Raw genomic sequence first — 14,182 nt, forward strand, 5'->3', positions numbered from 1 at the left:
ATCCCCCCCCAGGCGGCGCCCCCCCGCCCCGACCACCCCCTCCCATACCAACTCCCCCTTCTCCCCAGCAGCAGCAACCCAGTTAACCCCCCCCCCGCTAGATCCCAAGCTAGCGTAATTGCACCCCCCATGTTACTCCCAGAAGTCAGCAAACTCTGGCCTACCTCAGCTTCCCCCCGTGACCTCGGCTCACACTGTGCGAGGCCCCCTCCTTCCCTGTTCCCGCCATGATTACCATAGCGCGGGAACAAAGCCCGCGCTTCGCCTTTTGGCCCCGCCCCCAATGGCCGGCGCCCACAGCTCCTCATCCTCCCTCACCCCCTCCCCCACGACATGGGGAAGAGAGAGCAGTTACAGGGTCGCAGGTTTAACAATCTGGGAAGTCTTCTCTTCCCCCTTTTCCCCCCCTTCGTCCAAGAAATTCACCCCCCCACTTTTGTCCCAAACGTTCTTTTTCTTCTGGCCCGCTCACTCCAGCTTCTCCTCGACAATAAATGTCCACGCCTCATCTGCCGTTTCGAAATAGTGGTGCTTCCCTAGATGTGTGACCCACAGTCTCGCCGGCTGCAACATTCCGAATTTGACCTTTTGTGCAGCACCGCCTTGGCCCGATTAAAGCTTGCCCTCCTTCTCGCCACCTCCGCACTCCAATCTTGATGCACGCGGATCACCGCATTCTCCCACCTACTGCTCCGAGTTTTCTTTGCCCATCTAAGGACCATCTCTCTGTCCTTGTATCGGAGAAATCTCACAACTATTGCTCGAGGAATTTCTCCAGCCCTCGGTCTTCGCGCCATAACTCGATAGGCTCCCTCCACCTCCAGCGGACCCGTCGGGGCCTCCGATCCCATTAACGAGTGCAGAATCGTGCTCACATATGCCCCGACGTCCGCCCCCTCTGCACCTTCGGGAAGACCAAGAATCCTTAAGTTCTTCCTCCTCGCATTGTTCTCCAGCACCTCCAGCCTTTCCACACATCTTTTGTGTTGTGCCTCGTGGATCTCCGTTTTCACCACCAGGCCCTGTATGTCGTCCTCATTCTCAGCAGCCGTTGCCTTCACGACCCGAAGCTCCTGTTCCTGGGTCTTTTGCTCCTCCTTTAGCCCCTCAAATCGCTTGTAATATCGGGGCCAACAGCTCCTTTTTCATCTCCTTTTTGAGTTCATCTACGCAACGCCGCAGGAACTCTTGTTGGTCAGGGCCCCATATTAAACTGCCTCCTTCTGACGCCATCTTGCTTTGTGCCTGCCTTCCTGGCCGCTGCTCTTGAGGATCCACTGCAATCCGGCTACTTTCCTTTCTTTTTTCCATCCGTGTCCAGGGGGGATTCCCTTCTGGATTACCGCACAGTGTTATTTGCCGTTAAAATTGCCGATGGGGCTCCTATTAAGAGCCCATAAGTCCGTTCCACCGGGAGCTGCCGAAACGTGCGACTTAGCTGGTCATCGCCGCACCCGGAAGTCGAGCCGGTGCAGACTCAATGGGCCGAATGGCCTCCTTCGGCACTGTAAATTCTATGATAAAAGATTACTAGGTTTGAAGAAACATTTAAAGGAGTGAAGTGAGCGATCGAGGCAGGGAAATTTAAGGACATTCCAGAAATGACTGCCTCGGGGGCTGAAGTCACAGTCGCCAATGATGGAGCGTTTAAACTCGAGGCTGTTGAACAGATCCGAATTAGATTAGCGCAGATACCACAGCATGTTGTGGGAAATGTTAAGCGGAGACACCAAAAGTGCCCACATAGGCTGGAAAACGGACCCCTTCAGTTACCACACATGCCCTGGCAAGCACCGAAGGGGATGTCATTTTGATGAGACATTAAACGAAAGCCGAGTGTACTCAAGGATGTGAAGGATCCCATGACACTATTTAAAGTAGTTTAGGGATTTCTCTCAATGTTGTGGCATCATTCCTCCCTCAGCTAATATCACAAACAGATCATCTGCTCAGTGAGCCCATTCCCAGTCAATGTGACCTTGCTCCATAAAATCTGGCTGCTGCATTTACCCACGTGGTTAGATTTGTTTTTCTGGGGCAGCACGGTGGTGCAGTGGGTTAGCCCTGCTGCTTCACGTCTCAGAGGTCCCAGGTTTGATCCTGGCTCTGGGTCTCTGTCCGTGTGGAGTTTGCACATTCTCCCAGTGTTTGCGTGGGTTCCGCCCCCACAACCCAAAGATGTGCAGGTTAGGTGGATTGGCCAAACTAAATTGCCCTGAATTGGAAACAATGAATTGGGTACTCTAAATTTAAAAAAAAAAGATTTGTTTTTCTGGAAAAGGAGAATAATGTGGTTCTTTATCTGAAGTTTGTAAGATTAAGAAGGAAATTTCTGAACTGTTTGACCCTGTAAATATTTTCATGATGTTCAAAGATTGAAACATTCAGGCAGCAATGGAGAATTACCAGTACAAGAAAAGGGTGGAAGAAATTTCTCATCCTCGAAATAATCGAGCTGCCACAATAATGAGAAGAAACGAAGATAACAAACGATGGAAATCCGAAACAACAGAACATGCTGGAAATGAACAACAGGTCGATCAGAGTCTATGAAATGAAAGGATAAGTTCACGTGTAGTGTGTGTGTTCTCGTTCCCATGACTGTCTCTGGTCGAGTGCATAGAGATGTGAGGTTAGATGGGGAATGAAACTGAAGCAGATTGTGCACTGGTTCAAGAGGCATTTCTGGAGAGAGAACAGATTGAAAGATTCATAGGCCGAGGAATAGGTAGATTTCCCCTGGATAAAGGTCGTTATTTGGACTATTTCTCATTGCAAAACCTCAAACAATAAGTGAGCTAATTTGGTGACGATTTCTTGTTCCAAAGATTTTCAGTCACAATTCCATTGCTTACCTGACAGAACAGAATGAAACACAAGTAGGAACACAATTCTGAAGCATCTTCTTTTCAGTATTGGAAAGAACTGAGGAAGCATTTCATCTGAAAAAAGAATTTCGAGATATAATTCTTGAAGAGGCAGAACAACTGAAACTAAATATAGCAATGTAATGGGCCAGACTTTCTAATCAGTGGTGATGTCGTACATCGCTACGGAGATCACTGACTGCTCACTTCTTTCTGTCCTTCCATACGGGTCTTCTAATCCCGGCTGCATCAACAAACACTCGGTGCAGCGAGGTAGGAACAAAAACGGTGAAAGGGAGCAGGGTAGGGGGCTTTTTACGATATCAACTGCTGAGTTCAGGTACGATTTTTAACGGTCTTAAGTCTCATATTTAATAACAGCAAAAGGGATTATTATTTAAATGATAAAATATTAAAACACGCTGCTGTGCAGAGAGACCTGGGTGTGCTAGTGCACGAGTCGCAAAAAGGTGGTTTACAGGTGCAACAGGTGATTAAGAAGGCAAATGCAATTTGGTCCTTCATTGCTAGAGGGATGGAGTTTAAGACTAGGGAGGTTATGCTGCAATTGTATAAGGTGTTAGTGAGGCCACACCTGGAGTATTGTGTTCAGTTTTGGTCTCCTTACTTGAGAAAGGATGTACAGGCACTGGAGGGTATGCAGAGGAGATTCACTAGGTTAATCCCAGAGCTGAAGGGGTTGGATTACGAGGAGAGGTTGAGTAGACTGGGACTGTACTCGTTGGAATTTAGAAGGATCAGGGGGGGGGGATCTTATAGAAACATATAAAATTATGAAGGGGATAGGATAGATGCGGGCAGGTTGTTTCCACTGGCGGGTGAAAGCAGAACTAGGGGGCATAGCCTCAAAATAAGGGGAAGTAGATTTAGGACTGAGTTTAGGAGGAACCTCTTCACCCAAAGGGTTGTGAATCTATGGAATTCCTTGCCCAGTGAAGCAGTAGAGGCTCCTTCATTAAATGTTTTTAAGATAACGATAGATAGTTTTTTAAGAATAAAGGGATTAAGGGCTATGGTGTTTGGGCTGGAAAGTGGAGCTGAGTCCACAAAAGATCAGCCATGATCTCATTGAATGGTGGAGCAGACTCGAGGGGCCAGATTGCCTACTCCTGCTCCTCGTTCTTATGTTCTTATATCTCTCATGGACGCTTCATTCCCCATGCATCCTCCATGCCTGCCATATCACCCATGCCCCCTCCATCCTCAATGCATCCCCCATGCCTACCATATCACCAATGCCCCTCTATCCGCAATCCATCCTCCATGCCTGCCATATCACCAATGCCCTCTCCATCCCCAATGCATCCCCCATGCTTACCATATCACCCATGCCCCTCCATCCCCAATCCATCCCCCAGGCCTGCCACATCTCCAATGCCCCCTCCATTCCCCCATGCATCCTCCATACACCCTCGGCGAGTTTCTCCAATAAAAGGGCTCTGTCCCCAGGCCTGCGACAAAACACACGCGAATCACTCTGGACTTACCTGGAGAAAGTCCAGGGTGATGCTCCGATTTGCAGGGGGCTATCAGGGCCCCGGAGTACTCCTCGCATCTCCGGCTGCCGTACGGGGCCCTGCACTTCCGGTCGGAGGTTCGCGCCACGCGACCTGGCCGACCCACAAGACGGACCGGCACCCCCCAGATCGTGCTCGCCCGCGGATCTGTGGCCCCCGATCGGAACCCTGGCCATCCTGGAGGCCCCCCCGGCGAAGGATTCCCCGCCCCCCACCAGGCGGCCGTGGACTGTGACCGCAGCCGCCAGCCGATGTTCCCACCGGGTGGGACCATGAGAGAGCCACGTCGTCGGGAACTCGGTCAGTTGTCGGCGGAGAATCGCCGCGGGGGCCTCTTTCACTGGCTCCCGACCGGCACCGCTTACACTGGCTCCCGACCGGCACCGCTTAGATCGCGCGCCTGCCGTTCGGACCTGATCTCGGATTTGACGCCCATTCTCCACCCAGAGTGTGATTTCGGCGCGGAGACTCGGAGAATCCTACCCCCAGACCCACTTCATATCCCATCATGTCTCCCAACCATCCCTCCATTCCCTCATGCATCCTATATCCACTCCATATCCCATCATATCTCCCAACCATCCCTCCATTCCCTCATGCATCCTCCATACAGCCTATACCCACTCCATATCCCATCATATCTCCCAACCATCCCTCCATTCCCTCATGCATCCTCCATACAGCCTATACCCGCTCCCTATCCCATCAATCCCTCCATTCCCTCAAACATCCTCCATACAGCCTAAGCCCACTCCAAATCCCATCATATCTCCCAACCATCCCTCCATTCCCTCATACATCCTCCATACAGCCTATACCCACTCCATATCCCATTATATCTCCCAAACGCTCCTCCATGCTTTATAAACCATATAATGATACTGGAAAGACTTTGAAATACTAAGGAGATAAAGTAAATACAATCAGCCATTCGAAATCTACTTTAAAACTTGCCCCTCTTATATGATTATAAAACAGCTATTAATAATCCCATTGAAAAAGCTTCAACCTTTGAACATCTCCTAATCTTGTCCAAATAAACAAATAGACATTGAAAAAGCACGTCAAAGAAAGATAAACTTCTGACAAGCACCTAATACTCAAAGAAAAAAAGCTAGCACTCCCCTTTGCAAATATATAAACATTTCCCAAAGGGCTGAATCTATTTGTGGTTCCTGGACTCAGCCATGAATTCATACTAATAATCTTTATCATCTTTAATATTGTCACAAGTAGGCTTACATTAAAACTGCAATGAAGTTACTGTGAAAATCCCCTAGTCGCCACATTCCGGCGCCTGTTCGGGTACACAGAGGGAGAATTCACAATTTCCAAATTACCTAACAGTATATCTTTCGGGACTTGTGGGAGGAAACCGGAGGAAACCCACGCAGACAGGAGGAGAATTCCTGGCCCATGTACAGAATGAGGTCATTCAGCCCATTGAGCCCATACTGGATCTCTGTAGAACAATTAAGTGTGTCCTCAGTTCGTAGCCCGATAAGTTTGTTTCCTTCAGAAGCCAATCCAATTTCCTTGTGTAATCATTGATCATCTCTGCTCCCACCACAAGCGCAGGTAATGAGTTTCAGAGCTCTTCAACTCATTTGGTAAAGAAGCTCCTCCTCACATCCCCCCTCCTTTTTAAAAAAAATATTTTTATTGAAGTATTTGCAAAGTTTTTATAACAATAACAAACAAAATAATAACAACATAAACATCAACATGGTAAACTAGACATTTACCACCCAACCCCTTCTGTACATCCCTTAACCATATTGCACCCACCCGCCCCCCTCCCCCCTACAGTGTGCTGCTTCTGATGACATTTTAATTTTCCCCGAAAGTCGACACGCGGCTGCCACCTCCGAGAGAACCCCAGCATTGACCCCCCTCAAGGCAAACTTTATTTTCTCCAGCTTGAGAAGCCCAGCCATGTCACTGACCCAAGTCTCCACACTCGGGGGGCTTCGAGTCCCTCCACATGAAAAGGATCCGTCTCCGGGCTACCAGGGAGGCAAGGCTGGACCATCGGCCTCTTTCACTCCCCGAACTCCCGGGTCTTCTGACACTCCAAATGCTGGCCCTGACAACCCCCGCCCCTGGTGCCAAACAGTCTGGCTCCCTATTGTTCGAACCCCTCTCCCGACATGAATAAACCATTTAACAACATCGCATTTCCCAGTAAGTAAACAACCTCAAGTAAAAGAAATTAACATAAACCAATGAAGAATCAATTGCTTGAAACAAGACCCAACCTCCCACAGAATAGCACCAACTTCGGGGCCCCCTCCTCCCCCCACATCAAATCCCTGCAAAAACAAAGCACCCTCAAACCACCACCGCAGCCCAATACTTAACCCAGAACTACATACAATCTTATTTGAACCGATACAAAATTACAAAGATTACAAACCGCCATCACATAACTTCTTCGAGACTTAAGTGTCCTTTAAGATGCTTCCAACTTCTTTTCTTTGATAAATGACCAGACATCGTCCGGTGTCTCAAAGTAAAGATGCCGGTCTTCGTGCGTAACCCACAACCGCGCTGGATACAGCATCCCAAATTTCACCCCCTTCAAGAGGATCGCCTTCACCCGATTAAACTCAGCTCGTCTCTTGGCCAGCTCCGCTCCCAGGTCCTGATAGATGCGCACCTCGCTGTTCTCCCATCTGCTGCTCCGCCCCTTCTTGGTCCACCGCAAGACGGGACCAGTCAAAATCCAGGACTGGAAGGAGGCCTGCCGCGGCGAAGGAGTTGAGGGGTTTTATGGAGCAGATTGGGGGTGGGGGGGTGGGGGGGGGGGGTAAGACCGGTGGAGATTCGAGCAGCCGAGGACGAAGGCGTTTTCGTTTTTTTCTCATGTCCATAAAGTTTACTCCCGTATTGATTTTATTTGTTCTGAGCAGGGCACTCATCCCGAAGGTGGCGGGGACGGAATATTCGGCAATTGCAGTCTCTGATCATGCCCCGCATTGGGTGGATTTGCGGTTGAGTGAGGAGAGATTTTGCCTAAAGTCCCCCAAATTGTGTTAACAATTTTTCTTTGTCTCCATGATCTAAGCCTGTCATAATTTTCTGCAAATCAAATCTCCTCTCAGGGAGAACATCCCCAGCACCTCCAATCTAACCTGATAACTAAAATCCCTCACCTCTGGAACCATTCTGCTAAATGGCCTCTGCAGCCTCTCGGGGTCTCTCACATCCTTCCTAAAGTGTGGCGACCAGAACTGACTGCAGTATTCTCGCTGTGACTTACCATAAGAACTTGGTTTCGCGTAACTCCCCTGCTTTTGTACTCAACACTTCTATTCATGGAGCCCAACATTTCATGCTTTGCTGATCACTTTCTCAAATTGTCCTGCTGTATTCAAAGATAAATGCATCTCCATCATAAAGTCCCTCTGTCTCTACACACTCTTTGAAATTGTGTCATTAAGTTTAAATTGCCTCTCCCAATCCATTCTGCCAAAATCAATCACCTCACACTTCTCTGTATTAAATTCCATCTGCTGCCTGTCTGCCCATTTTCCTAGCTTCTACATGTCGTATTGCCGTCAATTTGTATCATCTTCACAAATTGGATCTCTCAGAATGTGTTTTTAAATCAGCAAGTTTTGAAACTTTCCTCAGTATCAGCAGTGGTCCGAGCGATGACTCTCAGGGAACTGTGCTGGATGAATCTGTGGAACAGGCATTCCCCTCCTATTGCTGAGCAAACGTGCCCACCACATGACTACCTGCTGTAAATACAATTCCCCACTGCCCATCATCCTCCCATCGGAAAAATAAACACTGACCAGGACTGCTTTTGTCTGTCCTTAAGTCAATTTGTATCCAAGCTGACACTGAGCCTCCTACTCCTCGAGTCAGAATTTTGTTAACCAGCCTTTAATGCTAATCCATGCTGCCTCTCCTTATTAACTCAAACCTCTCCAAGTGCCTCCTGATTTCTTCCCGGATTATTCTTTCTAAAATCTTACCCACTATTTATATTAAACTAGCTGGCCTGTAGTAACTTGCCCTTAAACACATGCATGAATAATATCCAATTCTCTGGCACCTCTCCCATATCTATGGAAGATTGAAAGATTATGCGGAATATTTCAGCGATTTCTATCCCCTTTAGCAAATGTGTCAACCAATCAAAATAACAATTCTAATAAAATGATGGAGTGAGGAATTTCAGACCAATATGACAATGTCCCAGAGTACAATCTCAGGGGGACATTCTTTACTTGTCCATGTTCTTCAGACAGGGCATCTTTTCCTCAGTATTTGTAGAAAGAATCATGCAGTTTACAAGCTTACCTTTGGCAGAGAAATACTGTTCAGGAAATAGATCCAGGACTATTATCGTGAATAAAGTTGAACAATCATCATTGTGTTAAGCTGCAAGGAAAAGTCAAGATACAGGATTGCATGAGCAGTGGGTTACAAAACAAATCACAAAAAATGATCATATCTCCTACAGAATATTAGTGCAAGCTCATTTGGAGCACAGTGCAGTCTGCTAACCTCTGTGAGCAGACTTGGGTGGTTTGATTTTAGTTTAGTTTGACCCTGTCTTGCTATTTTCACACCATATCCACTGTAACAAACTAACAAGGTTAAGCATGCTAATTTAATAGCAACACTGAGCTGACGAAGCCATTCTGAATTAACCAACTGTATTCATCAAATTACTATATTGCGATAGTCACCAATCAGAAACAGGTGACTGAATAAGTAGTGAGCCTTGGTGTTATGGGCCAGGTTTAGAGAACACCAAAGTGTATCAGGAGTTCACCTGACCCACGACTTTTAATAGATTGTGGTTATGGGGAGCACAAGGGCCCACTTTACAGGTGTGATGCAACAGAGATCTAAAGTACTTTTAAAACAAAACCATGTTTATTTATGAATCCAGTTAACACTTGATAAACCCACAGTAAACATCTTAATAATTATCAACACCAATAATCCCCACAGATACAATATAACATTCTGAACAACATCCATAAGACCAAAAGACCCTTTTTACAGAAAAACAGGTTTAAATTCTCTACAGAAACAGGAATTACTTTGAAATTCTCAAATGATCTGGAGACAGTCTTTAGATTGCAGAGAGAGATGAATGTACAGCTGCTTGCTTTGCCTGCAGCTATCCAGCTCTGAAAACGAAACTAAAACACACTGTAGCTGCCTGCTCAAGAACAAAAGTGAAAGACAGACAGCCCAGCTCCACCCACACTTTGACATCACTGCAGCTATTTGATAAACACCCATTTCTTAAAGGTACATCCACTACAGGTATTTTATAAACATCCACTTCTTAAAGGAACTCTCACAAGACATGCGACTTCCGGTGGCAGCTATGGAGTGAGTGGTCGCACATTTGGTGGATCCAGCTCAAGGTGGTAATTTTTGGTCCTTTCCCCGTCTGAGGGGCGAAGTTTGTAGATGGAAAGAGGTGTAGGAATACCTGGTGTGGCTGGTGGATGGATCCACAAACTAGGAGTGGGACAAGAAGAAAAGAGCTGCTGGAACAGGGGAGTCTCTGAGGTGCCCCCCAGGACAGGGTGGCGGAGGGCAATGGGGCTGTTCTGCCCACCCAGTGGTCAACGGAGCAGTTAGTGTAATTTCTGAACACTAAGTTCAGCCAGCAGAGGAAGGAGGCCCTGGAAGACCGAGCCAAGGTGGTGGAGCCGATTAAAGCAGGTATCGAGAGAGTGGAGCAGAGGCTGGAATCCCAAGGCCGGGCGATCCAGAAAGTGGAGGAGAATGTGGAGGAGCAGCTGGTCTTGATGGTGGCCGACGGGGTGATGCGGGAAACCTAGAAGAGGCTGAAGGAAAAGGTGGCGGATCTGGAGAACTGCTCCATAAGGCACAATGTGAGGATCGTGGGGTTGCCCGAAGTGCATGGCGGGTGCTGGTGAATAAGCGGGTCGCGTTCCAGGTGGGGGGCATTGCGGCAGATCCAGGGGGCGGTTCATGATGGTGAGTCGGAAGCTCGAGGGGATGACGGTGGTCCTGGTAAACGTTGATGTTCAAAATTGGGATGAATTAGATTTCATGTGGCGGGTGCTGGGGAAGATTCCTGACTTGGACTCTCACCAGTTGATCATGAGGGGGATTTTAATACGGTTATAGAGCCAAGCTTGGTCCGGTCAAGCCCGAGGTCGGGATAGGTGATGGAAGTGGCGAAGGAAATGAAGAGGTTTATGGAGCACATGGAGTGGTGGAGGCAGAGGGATCATACACGAGGCAATCTGGGTAGAGCTCAGGAATAGGAAGGGGGCAATCACAATGTTGGCGGTTTATTATAGGCCCCCCAACTGCCAGCGAGAGACAGAGGAGCAGATAGGGAGAGAGATTTTGGATAGGTGCAAAAGTAACAGGGTTGTTGTGATGGGGATTTTAACTTCCCCGATATTGACTGGGACTCACATAGTGCTCGGGGCTTGGATGGGGCAGAGTTTGTAAGGTGCATCCAGGAAGGCTTCTTGATGCAACATGTAGAAACTCCAACAAGAGAATGGGCAGTACTGGATCTGGTGTTGGGGAATGAGCCTGGTCAGGTGGTTGAGGTTTCAGTAGGGGAACATTTTGGGAGTAATGACCATAATTCTGTAAGTTTTAGGGTACTTTTGGACAGGCGTTAAGGTGCTAAACTGGAGGAAGGCAAATTACGATAACATTAGACAGGAATTGAAGAATTTGGATTGGGTGCGGCTGTTGGAGGTAAATCAACAGACATGTGGGAGTCTTTCAAGCGACAGTTGATTAGGATTCAGGAAAGTCACATTCCTGAGAGAACGAAGGATAAGTATGAGAATTTTAGGGAGCCTTGGATAACGAGGGATATTGTCAACCTCGTCAGAAAGAAAAAGAAGGCTTTGTATGGTCTAGAAATGTGGGGACAGTCGAAACCCTTGAGTATAAAGAAAGTAGGAAGGTACTTAAGTGGGAAATTTGGAGGGCTAGGAAGGGTCATGAAAAGTCTTTGGCGAGTAGGATTAAGGTGAATCCCAAAACTTTTTATTCATATGTAAAAAGCAAGAGGGTGGCCAGGGCAAGGATTGGACCATTTAAGGACAGTGGGGGAAAGCTATGTGTTGAGCCAGAGGAAATAGGCAAAGTACTGAATGGATACTTTGCATCCGTGTTCACCAAAGAAAAGGACTTTGTGGAAGATGATTCTTGGGTAGGGTGTGTGGATAGTCTGGGACATGTTGACATCAAAAAGGAGGAGGCATTGGGTCTTTTAAAAGATATTAAGCTAGATAAATCTCCTGGGCCGGATGGGATTTACCCCAGAATATTGAGTGAAGCAAGGGAGGAGATTGCTGGGGCCTTGACTGACATCTTTCTATCCTCATTGGCTACATGTGAGATTCCAGAGGACTAGGGAATAGCTAATGTGGTGCCGCTGTTTAAGAAAGGTAGCAGGGACAATCCAGGATCTGTAGGCTGGTGAGCCTCACGTCGGTAGTAGGTAAATTATTGGTGAGAATTCTCAGGGACAGGATTTATATCCATTTGGAAACAAATGGACTCGTCAGCGATAGACAGCATGAGAGACACTTGTAGTTTTAAATTTTTCACTGTAAGTATGTGGAAGTCAAAGTCTCTGGGCTGGATTCTCCGCAGCCCTGCGCCGAAACCGCGTTCGGCGTGGGGATGGTGGATACATTTTCACGCCGAAATCGGGCCCGGCGCCAGTCCGGCGATTTTCCGGAACCCGAAAATTGCCGTGTTCTCGGAGTACGCCGCGCGGCTGGGGGTCCATTGTCAGTGGCCCGCCCAGCGATCCTCCGCTCCCGCCCGGCCGAGTTCCCGACGGCGTGGAACTAACCTGCTATTGCCGGTCGGGATGCTGGTATGGCGGCTGCGAACACAGTCTGCGGCCGCCCTGGTGGAGGGGCTGGGGGATCGGATACCGGGGCGGGGGGGGGGGCCTTACAGGCAGCTGGGGGTTAGATACGCGCGGTTAGGTGATCGAGCACGCCGACGATCGGGGGGGGGGGGGGCTCATTTTTGCGTCTGACTCCGCGATCGGAGTCCGCCATGGAGCTCAGCGCGGCCCCTGGAGGCCGCTGCCGTGCACATGTGCGGACTCCAAACCGGTAGTGCGGGGCCCGTACCCGCAGCTAAAGTTGTGAGATTTACTCCGGGTCGCTGCTAGGCCCTTGTAGGGCATTGAATCAGCTGATCTTTTTTACAGGAACCTCTGGAGTAAAACACCAGCGTTTTTACGCCAGCCTGGGGACATAGTCCCATTTTGGGAGAATCCAGCTCTCTGTGTCTGTGAAAAGAACGTACAGTCCAGATAGGTGTCCGAGCAATGGCATCTGGAAACTGATAAACTTCGAAAGTGGATCTCAAACTTAGAAGAACTGGACTTTAGAAACATTAATTGAAAATATGAATATTGAATGGTCCAGGAGCAGAGAGAGAGAAAGTGAAACAGTATTACTACCTCAGATAATAAAAGCTGGTGGCGTATCTAACTGGGAACCAGCTAAATTAACTTAGCAACAGCAAGGTCCAATTATTAAATTGACAACACGCTCAACTTGGATGCAAGGTGATGGTCACTGGGGGGTTAAAAGGAGAGGTTCCACGGGTTTCTTCCTAGCCAAGTACTGAGGACTCCCGAGGCACAATTCCAAGAGAATTACTGTCAAACAAGGAGTTCTGAGAGGGTTGTTTCTACGGACTGATCATAATAGATTCATAGTATTTACAGTGCAGAAGGAGGCCATTTGGCCCTTCGAGTCTGCACCGGCCCTTGGAAAGAGCATCCCACTTAAGCCCACATCTCCATCCTATTCCCGTAACCCAGTAACCCCACCTAACCTTTTTGGACACGAAGAGCAATTTATCATGGCCAATCCACCTAACCTGCACATCTTTGGACCATGGGAGGAAACGAGAGAACCCGGAGGAAACCCACGCAGACACGGGGAGAACGTGCAGACTCCGCACAGACAGACCCGAGCCGGGAATCGAACCTGGGACCCTGGAGCTGTGAAGCAACAGTGCTAACCACTGTGCTACTGTACAACCCACATCCTTATGAAGTTGTACAAAGTATGCCTTTCTTCCTTTGATAAACTTCTTTAAAATGTACTATCCAGAGAGCCCTGCTTTTGCCTTAATTGGTTAAGTCTTGTCCAAACCAAAGTTATTAAATGGCAAAAAAACCCAGAAAATATTAGACAATCTCAGCAGGTCTGACAGCATCTGTGGAGAGAGAAGGGAGCTAACGTTTTGAGTCTGGATGACTCTTTGTCAAAGCTCAAAGCTTTGACAAAGAGTCATTCAGACTGGAAACGTTAGCTCTCTTCTCTCTCCACAGTTATTGCCAGACCTGCTGAGATTGTCCAGCATTTTCTGTTTTTGTTTCAGATTCCACCACCATTATTCAATGGCAAGTTGGGGTGACGGAAACCAATTAAGTTACTGATAACAAGATCAGATATCGGGGATAAAATCACCACCTCATTGTAAGAAGGTATCAGAAAGTGATACTGAGGAAAGATTGAAGAAGTTGGAGTTAAAGTGAAGCAATTTAGTCTTTTTGGAACTAAAAAAGGAAATTGATGAAATTCATCCAGGCATCTTTCCCACGACAAGGTCTAGTAATCTAGTGGCTTGGACTAATAACCCAGAGAATGGGATTCAAATCTTACAGTGATTTGGAGAATTTGAATTTGGTTTTGCTAAAAATGTGGTAATAAAAAGCTGGTTTCAGCTCTGGAACACCATCCCTCCAACTTGCTTTCCGCC

At 47.8% G+C, this 14,182-nt stretch overlaps 1 protein-coding gene across 1 annotated transcript in view; it reads right to left on the reverse strand.

Moving 5' to 3' along the window:
- Window positions 1-14,182, reverse strand: part of LOC140390477 (butyrophilin subfamily 1 member A1-like) — a 104,586-nt gene that overhangs the window by 84,530 nt on the left and 5,874 nt on the right. The window contains exons 2-3 of the mRNA XM_072475640.1: window positions 8,720-8,800; window positions 2,856-2,942 (exon numbers count right to left, since the gene is read on the reverse strand). Of these exons, the coding sequence (XP_072331741.1) occupies window positions 2,856-2,937 (82 nt within the window). The 5' untranslated portion in view covers window positions 2,938-2,942; window positions 8,720-8,800. The remainder of the gene's footprint in view (window positions 1-2,855; window positions 2,943-8,719; window positions 8,801-14,182) is intronic.

This window comes from Scyliorhinus torazame, chromosome 14 (assembly GCF_047496885.1).
Source record: "Scyliorhinus torazame isolate Kashiwa2021f chromosome 14, sScyTor2.1, whole genome shotgun sequence".
NCBI lineage: Eukaryota > Metazoa > Chordata > Chondrichthyes > Carcharhiniformes > Scyliorhinidae > Scyliorhinus > Scyliorhinus torazame.